We start from the raw sequence: 25,650 nt of genomic DNA, 5'->3' as shown, positions 1-25,650 counted from the left end.
GAGGATAACATCCAATCTTGTGTAATTTCATCCAAGGCAGGAGCTTTCTTTTTGATGTACATGTTTGAATGTTGCCAACTGACAGAGCCGAGGCCTCTGGCGGGGAAGTGCAGCCAGTCCTTGGCAACCCTACAGGGAGAACATATATCCTCACCTCTCTCTCCTCCCTCCTTCCCTCCCTCCCTCCCTCCGAATGCATGTCTCTGTGGGCCAGTGGTCAGACCCCACAAAAAGCCAAAGGGCAAGGGAGTCCCTGATGGCTCACACAGGTCAGTCCCCAGGCACAGAGCTGGGAGAAGGGTGGAGAGTGGGTCTGGGACAGCAAGAGGAACACGCCCAGCACAGGGGTCAGGGGAGAGGGTGATATGCAAAGCTGGAGAAAGGGCCACTTAGGGGGTGGAGGTAGATAGAAAAGGGGCGGAAGTCATTGCCCTGGGGTCATCTGACATTCAGAGATTGAGAGATAAACTAGAACCAGGAAAGGATCCTCCAAAAAAGCAATGGCTAAGACAGGAGAACAGAGAGCCATGCCCCAGCCTAGGGACACAAGTGTGTCTAGTCAGAGACAGGGAGGGCTGGGATAAATGCACCCCATAGGTCAAGTAGGATGAGGCATGTGTGTGCAATGTATATAGACTGTTTCTGGAAAGAGACCAAAACCAAAACCAAAACTAAAACCAATCCTATTCATAATGCCCCTACTAGAGAGACCTAGGGTATGCAGAAGGAAGAAGACCTAACTTTTCATTTTCTTCCAGTTTGGATATTTTTAACCATGGACATGTTTAAATTTTACCAAGGGGAAGAAAATATAGTTTAAAAAAAAACCCAAAAAACAGTCTCTCCCATGGCAGGAAAGATACAATTTCACAGAAAGTAGATCCACAGTTTCCCCTAATCACCTGGAAAACAGGCTTGGGGAACACTGGGACTGGAGGAAGAGAATCGAGGGAGCCTGGGAGGGCAACCGGGAACAGAGGTGCTGGAAGTGCAAGCGTGGTGGATGGCTTTAGGAGAAGCGACACCAAATAGGACCTGGTGGGAGCCATGTCCTATTGCTCGTTGTAATGCCTCTCAGTGACTTGACCCCCCACCCCACCCTACCTCTGCCCAGCCCTAGATGTCAGGAAAACTTAATTCTTCACAAACTAGCATCTTTGCAATAATATTACATGTCATACTTTAAGATTTTCAATCTTAAAACTGATTTGAGAGAGAGAGGGGAAAGGAGAGAGAGAGAGAGAACTACTCATTTGTTGTTCCACTTATTTATGCATTCATTGGTTGATTCTTGTACGTGCCTGGAACAAGGATCAAACCCACAACCTTGGCGTACCAGGACAGCGCTGTAACCAACTGAGCTACCTGGCCAGAGCAAGATTTTCAATCTTGTACATCAAAAATAAAGCCCCTTCTTTGGATGAAACTGCACACACTTGGATGCTGTCCGCTTGGAGGAGAGCGAGTCCTCTTCACTCTGATGAAGCTGTGCTTTAGGCAGGTTACTTCTCCGCACAGCACAGACTCCTTTGGATAAGAAGCAATTTTTTTTTTTCCAGTTAACAATCCGCTCCAGGCCAGAATCATTTCTAGATTGTACACTAGTTCTTATCTCTATTGCAGGTGCGAGGACAAGGACCCACTTAAGGGACCTAGTAGAACCAGACTCTCCCGAGCCTCAGGGCAACTTCAGCAAGCTTCTCAACAGGTGGGGGGATGTGTGTGGGAGGGGGCTCCTGGGGGTAGCCTTGGGAAACCTGTGTTCCTCCTTTCCTGGGGCTGCTTCAGTTGCGCTGGGAGGGGGGACTCCCAGTCAGACAAGCTTGAGACATTTCTGACTCAGGTTTTCCCCAAAGGGAAAGGATAGAAGAGGGAAGGGAGTCCCTCCTGGGGACTCACTGTGACATTCTCAGTCTGGGCCCCACTTCACTCTCCCTCTCCCACTCCCAGAATAACTCAGACTTCTCAAGATGCCCTGGCCTTTGAGTCTCTCTGTGTCTGTCCTGCTAAAAAGAAAACTCCAGCAGAGCAGAGACCTGGTCTGTACTATTTGCTGCTAATGATCCGTGACCAGAACAGTCCTGGCGTAAGCTGTAAGTTCAGTACATAGCCCGAGTGAACGCGCAAAATAACTTTCCCGCAGCTCACCCTGGATTTCAAGGGAGAGCTCTGGAGCACTCTCCTGACCCCCCATCCCTATACACATTCTCCTTCCAACAGGGGACCTGGGCCGGCAGCCTGCTCCCCGTGGTGCACGGGAGCTGCCACCAACTACATGGAGGGCTGAGTGTGCCATTGCTTCCCAATTTCACCTTAGGGCCAGGAGCATGAAATCAGCCACGGTGGGAGAATTTACACCATGGAAATTGGCAGCACACTGCACATCATGACTTTTTTCCCCCCAGAGAACTGGTTGCTAAACATTTGCCAGCTCATTACCACCTCCAGTCCTGTTTCTACTGCTCACAGGCTCTATAATCCAGATGGGTTGTCAGCCACTGAGCTTCCGTTCTCCATAAGACGGAGAGGCCACAGAACCTACCTAACAGGACTGTCTGGAGGACGACATGTGATTACAGTCCAGTAACGTGTTTAACACGGTGTTTGCCCTCTAGTAAATGCACAATGCACTTTAGTATCATTCTGGCTATCTATTGTTGCACAAGAAACCACCTGCACAATTTAGTGGCTTAACACACCATGTTTACTGTGTTCAAGAATCTATATAATATGGGCAGGACTTAGTGAGCATAGCCCATAACTAAAGAGGCATGAAGGCTGGGGGTTGCAACCAGGTGAAACTGTGTCCACTCACACACATCTGGCATTTGGTGCTCCTTGTCAGCTGGGACCTTCGATGGAGGTCAGAACGTGGCTTCTCCACCTAAGCGGGGCTCTCTCACCATATGGTGGTTGGGGTTCAAGGGTGAGTGTCCCAAGAAAAAGCCAGCCCATAGCTGTATCACCTTTTCTTCAACTGACCCTGGAAATCACACAGTTTCCTTTCTCCCACTGTTTATTAATCAGGAACAAGTCACTAAGCCTGCCTATATTCAAGGGGAGAGGAATTACATACCCCCTTTTGATAAGAAAAGTGTGAGTTTGTAGACATTTTTACACCATCACAGTTACTATCATTACAGTGGCCGTTCGGCTGCTCCAGCTTCCCGTCAGTGAACTGCCCACTGCTGAGTCTCAGTGCCCTGTGGAAGGGCAGGGGTTCCGTGGGTCAGTGAGGTCCCCGTGCCTTGCTGCTCCCCAAGGGAACCTGGGCGCTGTCCACTGCAGAGTTCATAAAGGTTACGGACGTGAATTTCCTCTTGCAGGAGGCGGCCCTGACTTTTGCGCTCTGGTTCCTTTGGGTGACACCCCTGTTGGCCCCATGGAAACCGAGGTGAGGGACCTGGGCAGGGCACAGCCAGGAGGGCAGGTGGTCTCACCAGCAGGACCATGACCCCAGCTGGCTGTCCTCGTGCTGGGGGTGTGGGTGACCGTGAGGGTGAGCTGATGGCTTAAACGGGCTCCCTCACAAGCGCGCACTGACATTGGCAAGGTCGCCGCTGGGGGTCAGGTCATAGGCTCGCGGCATAAGGTCTTTCTCAGCCTTAGGTTTCCCACTCCGTCAGCTGAGGATAAGTAAAGGTCTGTGGGTCGGGCGTTTGGGACAGATCACCATATTATTTAGAAAGCTGGGCCAGACGCCCATTTCTTCTCCTGGCAATGGCTGACAGGGCCACAAGCTGCTCTCATAGGAAACAGGGAAAGACAAAGCCGAGAGAAATCTCCTGCCTTTTTCTGCGGGACAGGAGTTCACCTCACAGCGTGTTTGAGATCCACAGGCCTGGGGTCTGATCCCAGGGAGAAGTGTGTGTATGTATGATGTTTGGGAAGGGGAACTCCTGAGGAAAGACTCAGAAAACCTTCAGTGCTGGCAGGAAATAGGAGCAGCTCCACACAGGAGCTAAAGAACACGCTGGGAGGGGCTCAGGGGATGAGAAAGGGCAAAGCGGTCGGGCCCAGCCCCTCAACTGGGCACAGGCCCCATCCAGCCTCAGCTGCACCTCTTCTCCTGCCCAGTTTATGGTAGCAGATTCCTGTCCTCTCTCAGGGGTGCCTCCAGGCGAGTCTGAGAAGGGCTGTGGCCCCTGCAAGCCACGCTGGGGGCAGGGAGCTCTGTCGGATCCTCTAATACAGCCCCCAAGGGCCTCGGGTCTCTGGGAGCTCCAGGGCCAGCTGGGCTGCCTCAGACCACAGAGTGACCCGGCACATCAGGTCCTCCACTCCAGGCCTCAGTCATTTCACTTGTAAAATGACCAGATGTCTAACGCAGTTTCTCCTCACGTGGGGCTCATGACTCTCACGGCCAGCAAGGGGAGTTCAGAGGAAAAAAACAGCCTCGGGCTCATTTTTCCCAGAAGCAGGTCCCAAGACAAAGATCTGAGGGCCTGGCTGGTGATCCCGGGAAACTCTAGTGGAGGAAAGGGAAGCTCCAGTGAAGGAAAGCAAACCAACCCGGAGGGTGTTGATGAGTATTTTCAACTACAGCTCAGTCCCACTGGGACCTCTGGGACGCCGTGTGGGACAGACTCAGAGCCCGCCACCGTAGCCCACTAGGGGGGAGGGCTGCAGCCAGGGGGATCGGCTCCCTGGCCCTCCAAGCCTGCGCTGCATGCCAGCTGAGCATAGTCCTGAGGCCCGAGAACCCCCTGCCCCAGGCTGAGAGGTGCATGTGTTTACAGGGAGAAGCCATCAGCACCTGCAAGAATTGTGGGTGCAAGGGGACGGAGGGGCGGTTTTGTTCATGTGCATTTCATCAGTGTGAGATCGGCGACCAGTTCCATAGAAACCCATCACCTTTGCGGCGGTTCTCACGGCCTTGTAGGTAGGTGTGCCTGTGCCACCAGCACTGACCGGCCAGTCCAGTGCACTTTACTGTCAGTACAGAAAACGCCATTAACTGCGGTTCAACTTGCTAAGGTAGTGTTATACCACGTTCACGCTACTGCTCACGTCTGTTATGTTTTCACTTCATTGTTAGCATTACATGGTAGTGTGGCCCCCAGTCATGAAGATGGATCCGTATTTCCAAACAGGCTCATTAAAGCACAAAAGCAGCGTTGAAAATAGTAACAAAAACCTGCAATATAAAATGCAATTATGTATACCAGTGTAGGTGAGGTTGTGGAATGAGGTGCTTTTACACAAGCAGGAAAAGTGTGAATCAGAAACGCAGATATGGGAATGGACATCTGGGAATGGGACTGTGTTAGCTGGTAATACATTTCCGCCGGTCCCGAAGGCACCAGCCATTACGCAATTTTGCCCAATCGTGGCACGAAGCCTGTTGAGACTTTTGCATCATCTTCACAGCGGGCCCTGCAAGTTAGTGCGAAAACCAATCAAGTGTCTCTGGACCGTGGAAAGTACTAAAGTAAAGTGCGATATCAATGCGTTTTTGTCAGGAAAGACAGAGAAAAGATCAAAGCCAAAGAAACATCATTAAAGTTGTCCGACTTTCGGTGAAAACCAACATAATTCACACTACGGCTTGTAAATGGAGTCACAGGCTACTGAGAAATAGTTTGATCGGAGAAAAAGCAGAGCAAGCTCTTGGCAAAACCCCTCAATCCAACAGCACTTTTGGATGTCACATAAAATCAATGGCACAGTGTGAAAGAGCAATTGCTGTCCTGTCCAGAGTGAGTGCTGGCAGACAATCGGCTTTATTGTTGAGTCCAACCACTGTGGCAAGCCTTGTTCATTGTGGATGCGGAATTTATTCCACCCCTCCTTTCTTGATAACAGTCCCCTGGTTTTGATCCATGCACCAAGATCTCCAGTGTCAGGCAATTGGTGACAAGTGGTCTAAATCAACCATGACGGGCCCACTTCCTCCTATGTTCGCAGTCTCCCTTGCTGATATCGGAGACCCAGTTCTGGCCAATGAAATACGACGGGTACTTCCATAAAAAATTTTGTTTTTTAAAAACAAAATAGGCGTACACACTAGGACCTGTCTTCCCCTTCCTTCCAAACGTAACTATGGTCACGATGCCTGGTGCTGGGCAGCCACCTCGAAGCCACCAGCACAGGTGAAGCCTGAACGGATTCTACATGCCAGCCCTGACATTATTGAAGGCGAGTGTCTGCCTGCTTCCAGCCTTCCTGTTCTGGTACAGAAGTCAACCTATCTGTTCAAAGGCACTCTATCACTGGTAGTTGACCGCATTCCTAATGGCGTCTGCTCTCCACATATTTGTAGGAAACTCATGCATGAAATGTACCTGGTGACTTTTTGTTCTAGTTCTCACTGAATTCCTGTGCAAGACAAGATGAACAAACTTAGGGATCCCAGGTGGGGTTAGCCACGGGGAGCTCCGGCAGGAAAGGGAGAGAAAAGAGACTGAGATCAAGGCATGTAGTCCCTGGGTGCCCGTCTGTGAGTCTCCACGTGTCAGATGTTTCCTTCACTGAGGGGCTGCTGGCTGGCCCTCCCAAGGCGGCCAGCCCACTCTCCTCAGCTCTCTCCTTCTGGGGTTCCCCTCCTCCCCTTTCCCCTTCAGGCCTATTGGTGGTAAGAGCTCTGCCGGTGCTCCTGCACCATTCCTCTGGGTGCTCCTACATCCACACGTCTGCAAATAAGCTTTCGAAAAAGCATCCTATTTTGCGTGTGCCATTATCTGTTGGTACACTAACTGATCAACCAGCATCAAGCCACAGATTTCAAAGTAAACACACACGCACACACAACCCTTGCATCTGAGCTCCGCCAATCACACACCACTATATTCACAAACACCAGCTGGCAGGCAACAATCTGGCTCCTCATCTCGACATGCGTAGAAACGAATGGCGAGAGGGGTCAATGGCCCTCCTCACGTCCTCTCCAATTATGTCTTTTCAGACACTGCAGAGAGATGGACAGCATGGAAGAGATACTGTTAAGGAAAAGATATTTACATGATGTTTAGATATGAGAGATGAGATACGGCAGATACACAGCATCCCTTTGGGGCTCTTTGCCGTAGGTGGCCAGCTCAAGCAGCACTTCAGTGGCAGATTCAGAATCTTGATTAGCCTGAACCTTTGGCTTCAGGGCAAGACTACCACTATTTTTCACACCGAAGATAAGATATCAGGAATTTGGAGACAGGAGGGTGGGGCCAAGGTTCAGCCTTTGAGAATATGACTCTTTCTTCCCCTACATATGAAGGTTTTCTTCTCTTGGCAGAAAAATAACTCAATATAAAGGCAACCACCAGACAAATTAAAAGCAGACTATAAACCTTCAAATCACCAGACAAAAATACAAACACATGTGTGCACACACATGCATATCAAAGAAAACAAAAAAAATACACATAGTAAAACCGAGAACAGAGGAAGCATTAAAATAGAAAACATAGAAGATAAGATGACAGAATTAAGACTAATACATCAGTTATATCAACAAATATACATGGGATAAACCGGTCCTTATAATAGAGAAAAGATGCTCACACTGGATCAGAAGACAATGTCCTATTGTGTGTTGTGTAGAAGAGATGTATCTTTACCAACATCGACTTGGAAAAGTTAAAAATAAAATGTACACCAGATGCACGAATACTGCGTTGAGGCTGCAGTGCTACCGTCAGTCAAGGTCAACTTCAAATTAAAAATGTTAAATGAGGCAGAAGGAAGATAAACAGAAGAGGGAACAGTATCCATGTTAAGAAGCTAGTTTTTAGAAATCTCTGTGCACCAAATAGCAGAACTTCAAACTCAAGAGTCAGATGTGGTAGTTGAGAATAACAGTATACAGAAAATGCAAGTAGAAATTAGGTGAAACATTGTAATTGAGCCCACCAGCTCATAACCTATCAAGAAAACAAAAGATAGGGAGGAATGTGGAAAATCTGAACGATATTAAATATGACTGAGCTTGAGGGGTAGAAATCTCAGATAAAATGCAAGCATATATTCATCAACAGTTTCTCAAAAGAATCATTCATCACGTCTGAGTAAGTTCATCCTCGTGACATCCAGGTGATTCAATAATATTAGGGAATTTCTAATAAAATTGACCATATTAATAGATCAAAGAAGAACGATATAATTTCCCAATAGATGCCAAAAGGAGATTTGACAAATATCCACCTCCAATCCTGCTGAAAACTAACAAAACCATAACAGAATAGCAAAATTTTTTTTAAAGATTTTTAAAATTTATTTTTAGAGAGAGGGGAAGGGAGGGAAAAAGAGAGGGAGAGAAACATCAATGTGTGGCTGCCTCTCACATGGCCCCCAGTGGGGACCTGGTCCACAACCCAAGCACGTGCCCTGACTGGGAATCGAACTGGCAACCCTTTGGTTTGCAGCCCATGCTCAATCCCCTGAGCGACACCAGCCAGGGCAGAGGAGCAAAATTATTTATGGACAATGTGACTGAAAAATGCACAACTCTCAGAGATGATACGAGAATTCAGGATGAGGGCAGTTTCCAAGGTTAATATACAGAACTCAGTAGCCTTCCTCTATATTTAAAAAAAAAATGACACAACCTATCAGAAAATATAATAGCAAGAAAGTGAAGTGACAATAGCACTCAAAAAGATAAAATATTCAGAAAAATATTTAAAAGACATATAAGGGCCTTTACAGGGAACATTCTATTCTGTGCCTTTTAATAGAAAGACACAGCATTATTACAATGCTAACACTCAATTAAATCTATTAATTCACTGTGATTCCAGTTAAAATACAGTTGACCCTTGAACAAAGTGGGGTTAGGAATGCCAACCACTTGAAGTCGAAAATCTGAGTATAACTTGTGACTCCCCCAAAACTTAACAGCAGTCACCCCTCAGTGTCCATAGGGGATTGATTCCAGGCCCCCCTGCAGGTGCTCAAGGCCCTTACACACAGCGGCACAGGACATGCGCAGTCAGCCCTCCGCACCGGCAGACGCCCGGCTGCGGACTGAAAAGACTGTTTTCCGTCAGTGCACGGGGGAAATCTTTGGATGCGAAACTGAGAATGCAGAGGGCAGACTGTACGTTTACTGAGAAAGTCCCCCTATAAGTGGACCCGGGAGGTTCAAACACATGTTTAAGAGTCAACTCTACTCATAGGATTTTTTTGTTCGTCAGGTGGGGAACTTGTCAAAAAAATGATATGAAACTCGACTGTGGAAATAAATAAGAGCCAGGAAAGCCCTAAAAAAGCAAAATAACATGATGGGGCTAGACCGGTCAGATGCTAAAGCGCGGTGTGACATTATAATTTGTGAAGCAATGTGTTTAAAGAAGAAATAAATCGATAACCCAGTGGACCAGAACAGAAAGCCAGGAGCAGATCTCAATGCATATGAAGAGTCCACTTCTATTTAAGGTAACATTTAAATTAGAAGAGAAAGGTGGTAGGAAAACTAACTAATCATGTTGGGGGCAGGGGGCAGGCAATAAAGTGGGAGCCCTATTCCACTCCTTAAGTTAAAATAAATTCCAAATGGTTACAGGATTTATATATTAAAAATAAGATCATAAAACGCCAGAGAAAAGAATAGGTGAATTTATTTCTAATATTATGAGAGGGAATGCAACACACCAGACCCAGGATCCTCGATTGACTATAGGAACACGGGAAAGTTCTCTCTGGTAAAGCACACTATAAACCAAGGCCAAAAACAAACCAGGGTAAGTGTGACGGGTGTGACTGGCAGAAGGCTCATTTCCTCAATCCTCAAAGACTTAGAACAACCCAAAACAAAGTAAAGAATACAAACCAGCAGTTTAAAGAGAAATACAAAGGGCTGATAAAAGCCTCCACTTTACTCATAATTAGAGAAATGACAATTAAAGCAGTAAGTATCTTCTTTGTGTCTCCTATCAGATGGGCAGAGATCAGTAGGCTTGATAACACCCAGTGCCTGGGAGGCTGTTGGGAGTCTGGCTTGCTCAGGTCCCAGTGGCTGACGAAAATGGGCGCAACGTTTGGGAGGGTGATTTGGCAATATCTGTCAAAATCCTTTGACCCAGAATTCCACAGCTCAGATTTTTGATCCACAAATCTACACTCAAAAGTCTTCCAGTTTAGATAAAGAAGAACGTTCAAGAAGTGCTAGAAGACCCTTTCCACGGTTCTGCTCTCCAAGGTCTTACTTAGCTTAGTGGGTCTCAAATTTTGGTGTGCACCAGAATCAATGGAGGCCCTGTTAGAAGGCAGGTGCCTGAGCCCCCGCTCCCAGACTTTCTGATTCAGTGGGTCTGGGGAGGACCCAAGAATCTGCTTTTCTAACAAATTCTTCAGTAATCTGGGAGCCACACCTTTACGGATTAGCGTGGGGGGAGGGTTTTAATTTTAAACTCTTAAATAAAAGATCTAAATGTAAGAGCTAAAACTGTAAAACTCTTAGGTGCAAAATAACATGAAGCTCCTTGCCACCTAAAAATCGTGGTGGAATAAAATGCTTACCTGTTCCACTAATTTAGATGGAGAGAAACCTAAACAGCTGAAGCTGACCGGTGAGCCACAGGTATCCCCCATTGGTCAGGAGGTAGACTTACTGGAGGAAGGCTGAAAATAAGGACATCCCTTTCACGATTATGACATTACCGTTGTCTTTCTCTCCCCCACCTCTTATCAATGCAAAACTTACATACAGTGAATCAATCTGAAGTGTAGGACTTGACTTCATATATATATATATATATATTTGTCCAGACACTGCCCAGATCAAAATATACAACATCTCCAGCACCCTAGAAGGCCCTCATGTGGCCCTTCCCAGTCAATCCTCCCTAAGGTCATATTAACTATCACCGTACTTCAGTTCCACCTGTTTTTAAACTTCATATAAATAACCGGAATCACAGATATTGCCCCTTTATGGTTGGCTTCTTTTACTCGATACAATGTTTTAAAGATTCACCCCTGTCATTTGTATGAGCCAGCTGGTTGTTCTTTTTCAGTGCTGTGTAATATTCCATTGTGTGATAAATCACAGTTTGTTTCCACTCAACCCGTTGGACATCTGGGTTGTTTCCAGTTTTAAGCTGTTACAAATAAAGCTGCTATGTAACATTTGTGTGCCTTTGGTGGACATAGACACCTTTTTGTCTCTTGGGTATATACTGAGGAAAAGAATGACAACATCGTAGAGTTTACCTATGCTTGGTACCTTAGTAGTTACTGCCAAATTGTTTTCCAAACTACATCAATTCACTCTCCCACCAACAATGTAGGATAAGTCTGGTTAATCCTCAATCTTGCTACATTGGCTCCTGTTTGTTCGTCTTAATTGTCCTTTTAATTTTAGTCTTTCTAATGGGAATACATCGTGGATTTTTAATTTTTAAAACCATTAAAAGTAGGAATTTTTTATTTACCCAAAACAATTGGTCCATGGATGCTGAATGTTTGAGAAACTTGGACTCTCGTAAGTATTCAGCAATTCCCTGATGATGTGTGGGCTTGTTACTGCCTATGTATGTGCCATAGTCACAGATGGATGCTGCCCCAGACCCCACCCTCCTTGCCTTGGAACAGACCCTTCATTTCCCCACCAACAGGAAGAGCTTACTTGGGATCCCAGAGGGAGATGTTTTCCATCACCAGTAACATCTGGGCAACATCTGGCAAGCCCATCCCAGGAGAGGAAGATACTTTTCTGAAGAAAACACATCATTTACTGGATTCTTTTTATTCTCCTATACTTTCCCTTATTTTCTCCTACTCTTCCAGCCCCCAAACCCTGTCACCCATTGGGCTTCTTGCTCTGAGCCCCCAATCCAGTCCTTCCCAACTCCCTGCCCTGGTCTCTGTTGGGTCTGGTTTCCCCCAAACACAGCCCAGCAGGATGTAAACCTAGGCAGCCTGACACCCCCACGAACTCTACGAACTCTGTGCTCTACCCAGCCCAGGGCCCTGATCAGCATGCAGGGGCTTCTCACTGCAGGAATGTTGAAAGTGGTGGGGTTCTCTGGTTCAGTGCTCCCCATTTTACTAGTTGGAAGACTGAAACAGAGAGTGAGAGAGCGAGAAAGAGAGAGAGAGAGGGAAAACCAGAACTCCACTCTAGGTCACACAGACTCCCTTTCTCTTGGGGACCTGGCCAGAGGATTTGAGGCAGGAAGGAGGGGGCAGTGGAAGAAAAAAATTCCTTGGGACCAGCAACGTCTCTGAGCAGCAGCCACAGGGAGAGCATGGTTTGAGTGTCTGATGAGTATGGTGGTGGGCATCGTAACCCAAAGGGCTGAGTCACCTCTGGCAGCTGACAGCCAGGTCTGTAGCCTTTAAACTCCCTCTGGAGCTGTCTCTGCCACCAGCCAGGGCTTCAGTGTACCAGCCTTATGCTGATGACCCTTCCATCTCCACCCCCAGCCCTGCCCTCACCTTAAGCCCCACCTCCTTGTACACATTTACTAGGTACATTCAATGCGCTGGACAAGTTCTTGCCAATGAGCAGAACACACCCCAAGAACATCATCAAGGGTGTGGGGTGGGAGTGCAGAGGTAAGGCTGGAAGAAACTTAACGAGATATAGAACAGAACGCTGCACGGGTAAACTACAACTCTGTGCAGCTGTGCCAACGTTACAAGCACGAGATAAAAATGAAAAGAAATGCGCACAAATTAAAGACATTAACATGGAGAAGCGGGGAAGGGAGAGAGGGGAGGGAGAATGGAGAGCAGTGAGGCTGCAACGGTGGGCAAGGGCCAGACCATTCCAGCTCCTGGGCCCCAGGGAGTTAGTTGAGACTTCAACCTAGGGCACTGGGAAGTCACTGGAAGCCTGGCTCCAGGTGTCTACACACCTACTGCTGCAGGTGCCCCCAGTCACGCACTCGAAGCATCCAGGAAGGACAGGGGCTGTATGTAGCCTCCGCTAACCTGCTTTGCTCCTAGTGTTCTTCCCGGGACTTAACACACCTGTGGCTGAAGAGGGGCCTTCTCCATCATCTCCACCACCGCTGAGCCCTCCAGGCAGCACAGGGCACCCCACCCCTCACCTGGAGGAAGGTAGAAAGGAACATTCAGGGCTGGGCTAGTCACTCACAACTTTCATCTAAGACAGTTACAGAAGAACCCAGAATGCAGCGGAGCCGGCCTGGGAGGGGGAGGGTCAGCTTCCACGAAGGCTCCCTGGAGGAGGCATTGGAAGTTGAGGCCTTACGGGCGATGGGGTTCTGGTAAGCAGCGAGAGGGCAGAAAGGCCTTCCAAGAAAGAGGACCAGCTGCAGCAAAGGTGGGAGTGCAGAAACGCTCAAGGGGCGCGCGGTGGGTAGGGTGGCTCTGCGGTCGGGAAGGGGGGCAGCGGGTGGGCTCCTGGGGCCAGCACTCGCGGGCAGGGTGCGCACACACTTTCCCCTGCGCAGTCACGCTGGGAGAGTTGGCGGGTAGTCAGGGGAGGCCTCCGCGGGAGCAGGGCGGCGGGTGGCCGCAGCGCCCGGCTGGGGCGGGGGGGAGGGGGCGGTGCCTCCGGGGCGGGGCGGCGGGAGGCCTGGCCGGCGGCCGGGCGTGCGTCAGCGCGGCCAGCCCCGGAGTTTTCCACTGACGACGAGGGCGGAGCGGCGGGCGGGGCCGCGCAGACTGTCTCCCGCCGCCGCCGCTGCCGGATCCGCAGAGCCAGGGAAGGCTGGGCCGAGGGCTGCCGGCCGAGCGCACTCAGGGTCGCGGTGCGGAGGGCGTCCCCGGCCGGGACGCGGGTCGCGTCGGGGGTACTTGGAGAGCGCCTGGCTGGCAGGTAAGCGAGGGAGGGGGGGACTCTCGGCCGGACTGGATGGGACTTTGGGGAGGGGGCGTCCCGCGCAGGTGGCGCTGCCCCTCCGGCCCCTACCATTTGCCCCCTGACACCTTGAGTGGGAGCGGGGACAAGGACAGCCCAGTCGGGCCCCAGACTGCGTGACACCGCCGGGGTCCGTGGCGGGGAGGTAGGGACGGAGAGGCGCAGGTTTTCCGCTCCCCTCCCGGGCCCCGCCGCTGGCACCCCGAGAAGTCACGGCGCCCCGGGCCTTGCGCCGGGGGCGGCCGAGCCGAGGCAGCTCGAGATGGCAGGGGGACGAGGTGCGTGTGTCCGCGGGTGAGTTTCCTTTTGACCCAGTTGCCTGAGAACTTTTCAGAAGTTCCTCTCGTGGCCGGAGCAGGTGACATTTGTCGTTCTCTTCCTCGGGCTCCCCCCGGGGGCGGATGCTGGGGCTGCCGGCGCGTGCCCGGCGCCCCTGGGAGGCGGGGATCAGGGAGGGAGTGGAGGGATGAGCGAGGAGGAGGAGGCTCCGTGAGTCACGGACCCCGGGAGGGAGCGAGGGAGGAGGGATTGTGTCGTACGCTCACCTGTTTGTCAGTCGCCGTCACACGCAGAGGCCACCACCGTGAGTCACGGGCGCAGCCAGCCCGGCCATCCTGGGGCACGCGTAGGCCTCCTCCCACGCACCGCCTCTCCCTTCCCCAGCACGTACTTCCTCCCGGTCCTCAGTTTCTCCTCCCCGGGGGCTTTTCCACCGGCTCGCGCTGGGGAGATGCCGACTCCACAGCAGCCGTCACACACTTAGTCACTCTGCTCCCTGGCACAGTCACACACATAGCCCACACTGCTGACACAGAGGGTCCCTCCCCAGCTCCACGGCCCACCCGACGCCTCCAGGCACATGTCCCCCAGTCCCAGAGGAGCGGAACTCATCCCCTCACCCCCAAACCCTTGACCTCACTGCCCCTTGCAGTCTCCATGTCCCGAGGTCACCAAGGCCATTCCCCTTTCTCCCGTGCCCTTGTGCTGTCATCTCTCACCTAGCTCGGGCTGCGCGGTGGAACCGGTCACACCCCCACCGGTCCGGCGGTGAGCCATCTTTTTAAAATGCAAATCTGGTTTTGTCACTCCTTTCTGAAACCCTGCTGTGGCTTCCTGTGCCCTCAGGCTAAAGCCTGCCCGGGGAGGCTGGATCTGCTGCCCGCCCCCCAGCCCCTCCCCACTCGCCCCTCGGGCTCTCCCTTTCTCAAGTCCCCCACTCCTGCTGCGCCCCCTTCCTGGGGCGCTTTCTACATCCCTTCTTCAGAGAGACCTGTCCTCACCCCCAGCTGCACCCCTACAGCCCCCCTCACCCCGCTTTGGCCCTCCATCTCAACGTACCACGGGGCTTGTAAACTGATTGCACACCTGCCCACTAAACTCGGAGCTGCAAGGGGCAGCGCTCGCGTTCGGCCTGGTCCCCTCAAGGGGGCAAATGGCAGGGGCTGGAGGAAGCAGAGTGCTGCCTGGACGGCGCTCTGCACGTCGCAGGAGCCCTATAAGTATTTGCTGAATGAATGAATGAAGAGTGGAGAAGGCCTGGGGGGGGGGGCGGAGGAAGCAGCCGCTGTCAGGTGCAGCTTCTCTGCTGCAGAAGCAATTGCCTCACGTAGCCGAGCAAACATTTGGCACCTACCCAGTGCCAGGCCCTGGAGGCCAAAGCTGAGGAACTGTCTCCTCCCCCCATCACTTGCAGAGGGAGAGGTGGGGGAGGGGTGTGCCAAGGCTTCCTGTCTGCCCTCTCTGGGCTGCCCAGGCTGTTTGTCCAGCCAGTCCCGTTGGGGGGCTCCCTGAGGTGCTCAGAGATGCCCTCCCCTTCTCCCAGGAAGTAGTTCTTGAGGGCCTGGGGTCAAGTGACCTCAGGTATTAGGGGAAGCTGATCCGCCCTGGGCTGGGGTCTGGTCTCCAAGGTTAAAAGACACATTCTTCAGATTCTTGGATTTGGATGGAGATTGCTGAAGGTGCCCCCTCCCCAGCACTGGCTTGGGAGGGGGCTGGGGCATTGGGACAGCTGAGGTGTACAGAGGAGTTGGTGTGACTTTTCAAGAGGCCCCGCATTGTCTCCCGCAGCCCCCACCCCGCCCCAACTAGCCTTTGTTTGTTTGGTTCCCAGGGTGAGGTGGCTTTCCCTGGATTCCCGTAGTGAGGCCTGAGTGTGTAGATGGTTGCGGTGAGCGGGGCGGGGAGGTGTGTCCCCCTTGACCTGGCTGTCAGCTCCTGTGTGTGGCGGCAGGAAGGCGGCATGATTCTCAGGGCCCAGGCAGGGCCGGAAGGAGCCTGGTTCTCTTTGATTCAGCGCCTGTCTCTGGGGCTCCTGGGGGTGTGGTATTTCAGTCTGAGCCAGCTCCTGGGAATTGCTTTTCCTTCCTCCAGGACCCTGGGAGGGGGCTGCGCTCACCCTGGGAACAGTGCCGCGGTCGGGGCCCCTCCCCCACCCTCTGACTCACTGTCTGACACTTTTCTTGGACTCTTCCACTATCTTTCATTCCTTTTTCTGACTTGGCCTCTCCACGTCTCTGGCTGAGTCTTTTTGTCTTTATCCCCTGCCTGTGCGGCTCTCAGCCTCTGGATTCCCAGGTGGGACAGTGGCTCCTCCCCCTCCCCTCACCCCAAAGGAGTATCAGGGAGGCGATCACTTCCCATTTCATTCCAGGCCTGCAGATCCTGCTGGGGTTCACAAAACCTGCAGCGCCCCGCCTTAGCTTCCTTGAACCTTGGGTTCTCTGTCTGCTGCCTTGGAACTTGTAACCCCTCATTTTAAGCTACCAGTCAGTACATATCCCTGAGGCAGAACCAAGGTGTCAGGCTGGAGCCTGCTTCCTTGACATCTCTATTTGTTTACTCAGGGGGAACTGGGAGCCTCCTGAGATGCCCGCCTTGGCACCTGCCTGCAGCCCGAGCTTTCTTCTCCCTCAGAGCCACCCCCTTCTGGGCACCATTCTTGTTCAACCCTCCACTACAGGCTGGGGGAGGAGGGGGCATGTGCCCACCACCCTTAAACTAACTGACAGCAGCATTAGATTGCACTGACCACTTGCTGCAGCTCCCCCCCCCCAGGGGCCTCATGTGCTCTATCTCGTTTCTGCGTTTATACCTGATACAAAGTGCCCACCTGCCTCCCTCGGTGGTCCTCAGGTACCTTCTGTGTGCCAGCCTCTGTCCTAGGCATAGGCACAATGACAGCGAGGCTGGGAGGCCCCCAGCCTGCTGTGAGGGAGATGGGCAGTGAGGCCATTGCGGGGGGGCAGGGGGGAGCTCAGGGCTGTGATGTGGGAATCGTGGGGCCCAGAGAGGCCTGTAGTCAGTGAGGAGGAGTGGGGGTTTCAGGGAGGCTCACTCGGAGATGATTTCTAAAGGAGAGGGAGGCTCAGCTCCAGCTTGTGCAAAGGCCAGGAGATGAGCAGTTGTGGCCATTAGGGGCACCACAAGGTCAGCTGGAGTATCGAGTGAGAGGGGGTTGGGGAGACTCTGAGAGCATGAGCCTGGAGGAGAGGCAGCAGCTAGGCCTGCTTCAGCCTCTCAGGGAATTCTAGACGACCCTAAGGGCGCACTCTCCTAAGGGGAGCTCCGGAGTGATTCGAAACCTGCGGTAACAGGTAGATGCAGGATTTCAGAAGGTCACGCTGGCTGCAGGGTAGAGAATGGCGATGGGGAGAGGACGGGAGCTGGGGCGGTGGGGACACAGGCATAAGGGCAATACACTTTTAAAATGATAGGTGACATACGTCAAATGCGTGAAGTAAGTGTATGAATCTTACGTGTGCAGCTAGGTGGGTGTTTATGGTTTTAGACACCCCGGGAGCAAACCCCAACCAGGGCCTCTGAGACCATTTCCAGGCTGCCTCCCCCGCCACCCGCCCCGAAGATTCCCTCATGGCTGTCCCCACTGCACACCACCCCCAGGAACCCGTGCTCTGCCTCGGACAGGCACTGACCGGGCCTGCCTTTTCTTGAGCTCCACTCACATCTGTGAATTCCTGGGTCTGGCTTCTTTCACCCAGCATGGTCAGTGAGATTCTCCTGGGTGCTGTGTGTCCTGCAGCTCGTTCGCCTTTTCACAGTGTAGAATGACATGTTCACTAATATGCATTCATTCATTAAGCCTCCCCGCGCTGTGAGGTTTTAAGGCAAGGGGGGTTGGAGTGGCAAGGTTAAGGGACTTGCTTGCTCAGGGTCCCTCCGCTGTAAGATCAAAGCCAGGGCCCAAATGCAGGCAGTCTGGCTCTGGGGCCAAGGTTCTTAACCGTGTGCGGAGTGGCCTGCATGGTGCCTCCTGAGTCTGTGCCCTGGCCTTGTGCGGATTCAATGAGCTAATGTGCGGCTGGATGTGGATGCAGGGAGAGGGAGGAAGGAGTTGAGGAGGACTGCAGGTTTCTGGCTTGAGTAACTGGGTGGGTGGCAGTGCTGTTACTAAGATAGGGAACACAGGAAGAGGAACAGATGGCACGGTGGGGGGGTGGGGAATAGAGACAAGGGGTTCGATCTGGGGCCTGCTGAATTTTATGTTTCTAGGGAACAGCCAGGCAGGAATACCAAGTGGGCATTTCGTTTTGCGGGGAGGGGTCTTGGGCTCCGGTAAGCGATGAGAGAGAGGATCAGCCCCCTGGAGACGTATCTGTAGCTTGGGAAGGGATGGGTTCTCCTAGTGGGATGGGGGTGGGGACAGCGTGCCTGGGGGTGGCCTGTCTGTGTGTGGCTGAGTCTCTGCTCTGCGTGTATGTATGTGTGTGTACGTCGGACTCTGGGTCACGAAGCTCCCCCATCTCCTGGGAGAGCCTGCAGGTCAGCTGGGAGCTGGGTTGTTTTTGTCTGTGGTTTGACCTTGGGAGGGGGGTGCCAAACCTGAGAAACTACCCTCTCAGAAGCCCCCGGAAACACCTGTGTGTCCTCTTTCCCTGGGGCCCAACGTGGAGAGTGCAAGGAGTGGGGCTGCCTCTTGCTTCTCTTGTTCCTGCAGGGAGAGGTTGTCCCTGGAAAGAATTTTACCCAGTGAGTTGAGTGACAGCGCACCCTCTGTGTCTAGGATCGGGGGACTTTGTGGGCGCCTTGGCAAAGGGGGGAAAGGGGTATTTAGAAAGGATACCTGAGGACTGGGGATGGCCAGCCTTCTGTTTGGTTTTTCCTGTTCTCTCTCGTTTCCTGTGATGGCCGTGGGGGAGGGGCTCCCCAGCCCTGGGGCCTCTGCATGGTTTCCCCTTCCTCCTGGTGACCTCCTGGGGGCCCAGCTCTGAGTGCCACCGGATGTGCAGAGACAAGGTAGCTGGTTGTGGTCAGCCCTTAGGACTGAGTCCTTTGGGGATTCCCAAGCAGCAGGAGGGACTGTTCCTTGCCTTGGCATTTAGAGGAAGGAACCCCAAGCCCCCTCCACTGCACTTGGACGGGGCTAGCCAGGCTGAGGGAGTCTGGGTGCATTCCCATGGGGGGCTGAGACCTTCAGAGGGGAGACACGAATGGTGTGTCCTGGGGTGCTCCAAGTCACTGAGCTACAGACTGGAGAGAGTGCGACATTGTCTTGGCAGGTCGGTTATACTAGAAGAGTTTTTTATTTTTTTAAAGGGGGAAAATAATTTCCACTGGAAGTTAATTCAGACAAACGGCTAGATATTGGAGTAGATGTTGTAGGTGACTCTTTACGACCAGACAGGAGATGGGAAAGACACATGAAGCCTGGGGGCTCCAGTTGCCATCGTCAGGCCTGGAGGCAGGGGACTTCTGCGGAGCCGGGGGTTTCTGAGGGAAAGTCTGAGCAGGTCCTTCCCAGGAGAGGAGGGACTCAGGAAAGTCCTGGGAACCAGGGCCAGCCTCGAAGCCAAAGCCAGCCTGTTTGCCGGAGTGTCCCGGTTAGCCTGGCTCTGGAGGAAGGCCCGCAGCTGTCGGGTGTCTGCGGGCCGTGTGCCTGTGGGTGTGCTGGGAGGGGAGGGGGGGGAGGAGGAGGAGGAGGAGGAAGCAGAGCCACTGCCTCGCAGACAGCCGCACACACAGCTTCACACACACAAAGGCACACAGATGCGAGCTGTGTGAATCACCCAGCCGGTGAGTCAGCCCCCAGGATTCCCGTCGGGGAATGATCACGGCTGTGCAGAGGTCTGTTGGTCCATCTGTTGGTCTGTGTATGCGCGCGTGTGTAGGTGGGCGGTAGGAGGCAGTGGGGACGGTGTCTGGCAGTGTCCTGGGAGGGCTTTCTGGCACAGTGGTGGGCGTCTCCAAGTGCCAGGACAAGGGTCTGGGCCTGAGTGCTTTGTCTGGTGCCGAGAAGCCTCCTGGGGAGCTCCTGGAGCTGGGGCACCTCGAAGGGTAGATGAGAGAGATGATGATCACAGCTGAGCCCACCTCTCGGCCTCAGGCCTGCCACTGAGAGCTTTCTCCTTCCCATCCTAGGCTGTCTGTGCCCCGACTCCAGAGCACCCCTGGACCCACCATGACGGGGCTGCTGAAGAGGAAGTTTGACCAGTTGGAAGAGGATGACTCCTCGCTCTGCTCATCCTCCTCATCTTTGTCCTCCTTGGGCCACCACTCCAGCTCCTGCTCCCCAAGCTCTTCAGTCTCCCCAGCCTGGGATTTGGAAGAGGAGGGCCCCTGGGGTCAGACGCCCCTGCCTGATCAAAACGTCGGTGGCCCCCGAAGTTTCACCCGTGAGTCCCCACTCCCCTGGGAAGCACACCACACCCCTTTCCTAAAGATGAAACTGGGAGGCTTGTGACAAAGCCACCCTGGCCTCTGGAGGCTGTGTCCCCATGGCTTTAGCTCCCCTACTTGGCTCTCCGCCTCGTCCACTTCCCGGAACGCAGTGGCCACTTAGGAATGCCCATTGTCCAGAGGCAGTTGGCCCTGGCTAGATTCCCCTTTGACCTTGGGACTCCCCTGCTGCAAAGTCATGACATTCAGCACAGAGCTCCTGAGAGTGGCCCTTGGCCTTCCCTGCCCAGCCCCTCCCTTCTGTTCCAGTTTCGTTTCTCCGGCTTTCGCCTGGTCCTCCTTCCAACTGCTCTGCAAGGTCCCACGCCCGCACTTCTCCACTGCGAGGCCTGTCAGGCCGGTCCCTCCCCTGTCAGAACGCTGCTGGGCTTTGCCTGAGCAGCGTGAAAAGGTTTTCTACCAGTTATTTTTCAAGCTGGCATAATGCTGATTCCGAACAGACAGAGCTGGCCCTGGAGCAGTGGTCTCAACCTAACTTTGTATTATCGCTCCCCCACCTCCAAGGAGCCTTCTGAGACATCTTTTTCCTAATCACCCCCACCTGGTGTTATACTACCACCGGTGTGGCATCTGTATATGTCCTATGTGCATATCTGCATTATCCATAAAACTGTGATTTTTAGCACGTGGACTCTAACAATACACTAACTGACGAAACGGCAGTGGGTTTGTGCTGGAAATACAAGGATGGTTTAATATTATAAAATCTAGTCTTCTCGTTTACAAACGGACTGTGTCGCAGGGGGTGGAAATACAAGAGCTACTCTAGATGCTGAAGGAATATTTGGTAAAACGTAATGTTCCTTCGAGATAAGACTCTCGGTTAGATAGGGATAAGTGAATTCTCTTTAAATGTTCAAAAATATGTTTCATCCCCAAAGCTGATGCTGGTTAATGAGGAAATGCTGGAAGCATTTCCCACTACGCCAGGAATAAGACGAGGATGCTGTCTGTCACCACCGTTAGTTAACATTGCTCAGGAAGTGTTGGCCAACTCAGCTTGCAGAGAGAATGAGACTTCTACCTATCGCATTGGGTCAGGCAAAATTGCCATTACTTGCAGATGGCTGCCTACCTGGTGAATTCAAGAAGATAAGTAGAAAACCTTTTACAAGGGAATGCTCATATAGTAACTTAATATATTAATATATTATATTAATATAGTAACTTAATATATTAAGATATATGGAATTGCCAATATTCAACTACTTTATGATCATTTCTTATGGTTCAACCTAATAAAAAGCAGTAATATACCAATATATGTATTGAATATATATAATCAATAACTTATTCAGGGAAAGCCTTTCTAAGACTGTTGCAAAACACAGAATCTGTAAAGGAAAAGATCACTAAGTTTTGACTACATAAACCTTAGAATTTTGTAAAATGCCATGAACAAAAATGAAAGACTAAAATATTTTCATAGATAGGCTAGAGGGATGATTCATGTCTCTGATATCACATATAAAGAGTTCCTACAAATCAGAGAACTGTAGAATCCTGTACAAGAGACCCATGATGGGTGTTTCGTCTTACAAATGCTCTCATTTTGCCTGTGAATAACAATAAGCCAGTGTTGGCATAGGAGTGGTGTTCAATTTTACCAAGTCCAGTCCCGGCCAGGCTGGCTCCTAAGTTTGAGCCCATCCATTTTGGTGGGGGCGGGGCAGGACAGAGGAGGAATGTGCGGAGAGATTGTTCGGCAGCATCTTGCAGGCCGCTGTGCTGTGCCTCACAGAGAACTCATGCTCTGCCCGCTCTCTCGCCTGCCTTCCAGCCCTGTCCATCCTGAAGCGGGCTCCCCGGAAGCGCCCGGGCCGAGTAGTCTTTGATGGCATCACCGTCTTCTACTTCCCTCGGTGCCAGGGCTTCACCAGCGTGCCCAGCCGTGGCGGCTGCACTCTGGGTATGGCCTCTCGCCACAGTGCCTGCCGCCGCTTCTCCTTGGCTGAGTTTACAAAGGAGCAGGCCCGGGCACGGCACGAGAAGCTCCGCCTACGCTTGAAGGAGGAGAAGCTGGAGGTGCTTCGAAGCAAGGTAGGGAACTCCCTCCAAGGCCCACAGTGGGGCAGCTCCTGAAGTCCTAGCCTTGAGGGGGAAGGGCAGCAGGGGCAGGCTGTTTGTTCCTCGTGTATTTGGGGAAAGAGGCCCAAGGGGCCAGCAATGGCTTGACCAGGATCTGTTGCCTGGATTAGCTGCAGGCAGAGTGGGGCGTGGAAGGGCTGAGGTGTGGTGCCTGACTCCGTCTGATCTCACTCGGGGGGAGGATGTGGAATTGATGGACACTGGGGGTCAGTGTATCTGGCTAGGGCAAGGCATTTGTCCTTGAACTGGGCAACAGCACGAACAGGAAATCTCTTTGTGAACGTGTGAGGCAGTGCTCTTGGCTGTCCCTGTCACTGGAGTGCACAGCGCCCAGCCCAGAGTAAGCACATGGGCAGAGTCTGTCGAGTGACTGGTGGCTGAGGGGGCTAAGACCACATGTCTGTGCCTCTCACATTGCTCCTGTCTCCCCTGGACGCAGCTTTCAGATGCTGGGGTGCCTGAGACGGAGGCTGGCCTGCCACTGACGGTGGACGCCATCGATGACGCCTCCGTGGATGAGGAGCTGGCGGCAGCTGTGGCAGGTGGCCAGTTGGAGGAAATGACCTTCCTGCAGCCCTACCCGGCCCGGAAGCGGCGGGCCCTGCTGCGGGCTGCCGGCGTGCGGAAGATCGATCGAGAGGAGAAGCGGGAGCTGCAGGCTCTGCGCCAATCCCGGGAGGATTGTGGCTGTCACTGCGATAGGGTCTGTGACCCTGAGACCTGCAGCTGCAGCCTGGCGGGCATCAAGTGCCAGGTACGGTGATCGGACTGGGCTGGGAAGGGGAACCTGAGCTCGGGGCTTCTCTGGGCTCCTCAGCATCCTCACTCGAGCCTCTCCCTTCTCTGCAGATGGACCACACAGCGTTCCCCTGCGGCTGCTGCAAGGAGGGCTGTGAGAACCCCAAGGGCCGTGTGGAATTTAACCAGGCGCGGGTTCAGACCCATTTTATCCACACGCTTACTCGCCTGCAGCTGGAGGAGGGGGCTGAGAGCCTTGGGGAGCTCGAGGCCCCTGCCCAGGGTGGCCCACCCAGCCCAGGTGGGCAGGCCCTGGCCTCTACTTTCCCACTGGCCAAGCCCCCTGTGAGCAGTGAGCTGAGAGACCACAGCTGCAGTAGCGACATGACCGACTCCTCCACAGCATCAGGCACTAATGAGCCTCCTGACGGCCCTGCCCACCCGGCCCTGCCCAGCCCTGGCTTCCAGCCTGGTGTGGATGACGACAGCCTGGAGCGGATCCTGAGTTTCAGTGACTCTGACCTGGGGGGAGAGGAGGAGGAGGAGGAGGAAGTGGGTGTGGGGAACCTCGACAACCTCAGCTGCTTCCACCTAGCTGATATCTTCAGTACTGGAGACCCTGGCGGCCTGGCCAGCTGGACCCACAGCTATTCCAGCTCTAGTCTCACATCAGGCATCCTGGATGAAAATGCCAACCTGGATGCCAGCTGCTTCTTAAACGGCAGCCTTGAAGGGTTGGGAGAAGGCAGCCTCCCTGGCATCTCAGGGCCGCCCGGCACGGACACTGGCCAGAGCCACTCAGTGGACCTCAGCTTGTCTTCCTGTGACTCCTTTGAGCTGCTCCAGGCCCTGCCCGACTACAGTCTGGGGCCTCACTACACCTCCCGGAAGGTGTCTGACCGTCTGGACAACCTGGAGGCACCCCACTTCCCCTTACCTGCCTTTTCCCCACCCGCGGACACCAGCGTCTGCTTCTTGGAATCCATCATGGGCTTGTCTGAGCCAGCTGCCGAGAGCCTGGTTCCCTTCATGGACGGCCAGTTGTTCGAGGACACTGCCCCAGTGCCCCTGGTGGAGCCCGTGCCTGTGTGAGGACCAGGGTGCCTTTTCCCAGCCCCGAAGGCCCTGTTGCTGCTGTCATAATGTTGGGGCTCCCTGGGGCCCATAAGTGACTGTCTCCCACTGGCTGGCTCACCCACATGGGCATTCCTAATTTTCATGCAACACTCTGGATGGATTATTTATTTTTGTAACTTTCTGTGCTGAAGAGAAGGTTGTGGGGGGCTTCCCCCTTTAGCTGCCAGGCCCCCAGTGCCCACAATCTCTTCCACCTCCATGGCCCGTGCCAGGAAGAGGAGGGTGTGATGTTTCTTAGCCCAAAAATGGTGGGACTGGGCTGGAAATATCCACCTCTTCTGGCTTCTGCCACCCTGAGTCCTAGCCCCTCTGGGTGGCTGAATCCTCTGGACTGTGAAGACTATAATTTATTTCCATAATTTATTTGGAGACTAGGTGGCTTAGGCTTCTCATCCCTGGCTGGTGGGCAGTGCTGAGGTCCAGGTGGGGCGCAGACCCCATGAGTCCCTTTTGGCCTGCAGCCCTGCCCTGCCCGGTCTTACATCTAGACCAGGTGTGGATTCGAGCCCTATGTCTACTGTGGCAGCTGCCTGGCTCTGGATGGCTGAGCAGGGGAGGGGCCGGGCTGACCAACCGTGACCAAAACCCTCTTCTGACCCACTCAGCCCCTCTACTTCCTGTCCTCTGCCCCGTCTCTCCTCTCCCACAAGGGCCACAGCCTCCGTTCCAGGCCCATCAGTGTAGGAAGGGGAAGCGGGAGGGCCAGGGGTATGCCTCAGGGCCGGCCCACAGCCTGCCCCTGAAGATGGTCTGCGGGCTTTCTGGGCATTGTACTCCGGCCCGGCCCACCTGCCTGTGCCCTCAGGCCAGTTGGCCTGGGCAAGCGGTGGTGCCTTATGGCTTTTATGCCTGTTTGCTGATGTTGAAATTTGCATCCTAATTTCTGTATTGTCTCTGAATATTCGAACTATAATTTATTCATTTTTCTCTGTGTCTGTGCCAAGGAGCCCGGGCTCTGGGCCTGCCGTCTTGCCCAGGAGGCCTTGCCAGCCTGTGTGCTTGTGGGAACACCTTGTACCTGAACATAACAGGTACCAATAAAGAGGCTCTATTTTTAATGGCGTGGTCTGCATTTGTGGGACAACTTGGAGCCCTGGCACACCCGCCGAGGCAAAGGCAGGGAGTGCGTGGCGGGGGCAAGCCCCACAGGGCAGTGTACACAGAGGCTGTGTTGGGGGTGGGAGTTAAGGACAACGCCACCGAGCCTCCTTCCATGCGGGCCAACC

The 25,650-nt window shown here is 53.1% G+C and overlaps 1 protein-coding gene and 1 long non-coding RNA gene across 7 annotated transcripts; one reads left to right on the top strand and one right to left on the bottom strand.

Annotated features, from left to right (window-relative positions):
• Positions 1 to 213: 213 nt before the first annotated feature.
• LOC123480299 (uncharacterized) lies at positions 214 to 15,097 on the bottom strand. 6 transcript variants are annotated; one of them, XR_006656225.2, is made up of 5 exons: positions 14,314 to 15,097; positions 12,913 to 12,992; positions 11,564 to 11,650; positions 10,456 to 10,557; positions 214 to 6,907 (listed from the first exon to the last, which is right to left on the bottom strand). It is a non-coding gene; the product is annotated as an uncharacterized lncRNA (long non-coding RNA). The 6 variants fall into 6 exon arrangements; XR_006656224.2 differs by lacking the exon at positions 14,314 to 15,097 and adding an exon at positions 13,345 to 13,430; XR_006656222.2 differs by lacking the exon at positions 14,314 to 15,097 and adding an exon at positions 13,157 to 13,421.
• Positions 13,570 to 25,482, top strand: CSRNP1 (cysteine and serine rich nuclear protein 1). The gene is made up of 5 exons (XM_024566038.2): positions 13,570 to 13,726; positions 20,144 to 20,397; positions 22,242 to 22,501; positions 22,989 to 23,303; positions 23,399 to 25,482. Exons 2-5 carry the CDS (start codon positions 20,184 to 20,186, stop codon positions 24,377 to 24,379), a joined length of 1,770 nt encoding a protein of 589 aa, XP_024421806.2. The 5' UTR covers positions 13,570 to 13,726; positions 20,144 to 20,183; the 3' UTR covers positions 24,380 to 25,482.
• The last annotated feature ends 168 nt before the right edge of the window (positions 25,483 to 25,650 follow it).

The sequence above is a fragment of the Desmodus rotundus genome, chromosome 8 (assembly GCF_022682495.2).
Source record: "Desmodus rotundus isolate HL8 chromosome 8, HLdesRot8A.1, whole genome shotgun sequence".
Lineage (NCBI taxonomy): Eukaryota > Metazoa > Chordata > Mammalia > Chiroptera > Phyllostomidae > Desmodus > Desmodus rotundus.
The sequence above is the reverse complement of the archived record's forward strand: the minus strand, read 5'-3'. Positions and strand labels throughout refer to the sequence as shown.